At 38.1% G+C, this 1728-nt stretch overlaps 1 protein-coding gene across 1 annotated transcript; it reads right to left on the bottom strand.

Annotated features, from left to right (window-relative positions):
- Positions 1–751: 751 nt before the first annotated feature.
- Positions 752–1378, bottom strand: LOC101299621. Its single transcript, XM_004308542.1, has one exon. The coding sequence runs from the start codon at positions 1376–1378 to the stop codon at positions 752–754; it is 627 nt and encodes a 208-aa protein (XP_004308590.1).
- Positions 1379–1728: the final 350 nt, after the last annotated feature.

Raw genomic sequence — 1728 nt, 5'->3', positions numbered from 1 at the left:
GTAGTGATGACAAGTTTAGAAAAAGTAAGCAATATAAACTCTTTTATTACACTGTGTTGTACTTGTAAATATGTTATAAGTATTTGTTAATACATAATAGAGTAGAGAGCACTATAAAACTATGGAACTCTTTCTTTTGCTTACAAGTTTATTTTCAACTTTTTTTATCCGGGACAAAGCCCGTCCCATCCCGTCCCGACCGGGATAGGGCCCGGGTGGGATGAAATCTAAAAAACGCAAACCCCGTCCCGTCTCGTCCCAATTTCAATGTTTGGGACGGGCCGTGAGATTAGCTCTATCCCGTCCCATCCCCTGCCCTAGCTTAATCTAATCGATACCAATCGTGGTTTCTTACCTTCTTTAATAATTTTTACACGTCTTTTTATTAATTTGAATAGGAGAAAACAAATAATGAAATTAAGCAAAAAAAATTGAGTGGGATTCATTTCTTAGGTAAAGTCTCCCAACTATATTTGAAAATGAATTGGTTATACATAATGATTAAGATTCACTTGTAGTTCCGCTTCTTGCTCTAAAAAAAAAGAAGAAAGACTTGTAAGAAATCGTCGGTTGGGTTGGTCCAACCAAGAAAGACATGGGAACACCGCTGCGTACCTAGAAATTCTAGATTTTTTTTTTTTTTGTATCAAAGGAATCATTCATATTATATAGTAAAACTTACATCAATGGAACATTATATGGCCTCATTAAACCCTACTTCACAGGAAAAAGTACCACACTCCAACTCAAATTAGTTACACAAATCGGCAACTAAAACATGACTAAGCCATTCCGGAACCATTCTCCACCAATAGGTATGGAATCGTATAGAAATAGCATATTTAGCCACATAATGCGCTACATTATTGCTACTTCTTGAGATAAAACCCAAACTAACAGACTGAAAATAACTTAGTAGAGTTCTTATCTCATCCACTATTGCTCCTTCTGAGCTGAGGTCTTTTTCTGCAAGATGAATAGCGTTAACAACAACTTGACAATCACATTCCACCTGTACATGAGTGAACCCTGCCTGAACACAAAAGTGAAGTCCATTTCTCAAAGCCATCATCTCGCAAATATAAGGACTAGGAAAACCAACCCCAGGTGTTGTCAATATCCCAATACAAGTTTCTTGATCATCCCTACAAACTGCTCTTGTTCCAAACAAACCATTTTTCTGATCCAATCCTCCATCTACATTGAGTTTGATCATACCAGGGCTTGGTAGTTTCCATTTCTCCTTCACACCTCTGTTCACATTTGACTCATTTGAATTCAACCCCTTCCCGTCCCTATTCCAACTGCCCCCTCCATACCTCCCACCAGCATTCAACTGTCGTAAAAAAAGCCACGACATCTCCTGTAAATCTGCCATGTACCCTATCATCCGTCCATTGCCACAATTTTCAACATATAACTCCAAAGCATTCTAGATCATCTCCATTCGCAACCATTCCAACATGAGGAAAAAGATCAAAGAAAGAATTTTCCTTCCATACCTTGCACACCTCTGACAAAAAAGTAAGACTCCAAACTTTTTAGCAAAAAGAGCATTCCCATAACACATGTAAAACAGACTCCATAGCTAACCCACATCCTCCGCATTTTGAGTTTTCACAGAGCTTCCGACGCTTCAATTCTCCCAAACAAGGTAAGAAATTGTTACAAGCTCTACATATAACAAAACTTTGATTTTATTTGGAACATTCAACCCCCACAGTTTCC

Source organism: Fragaria vesca, linkage group LG7, assembly GCF_000184155.1.
Source record: "Fragaria vesca subsp. vesca linkage group LG7, FraVesHawaii_1.0, whole genome shotgun sequence".
In the NCBI taxonomy this organism is placed as follows: domain Eukaryota; kingdom Viridiplantae; phylum Streptophyta; class Magnoliopsida; order Rosales; family Rosaceae; genus Fragaria; species Fragaria vesca.
Note: the sequence above shows the minus strand (reverse complement) of the source record. Positions and strands in the feature narration are given on the sequence as shown.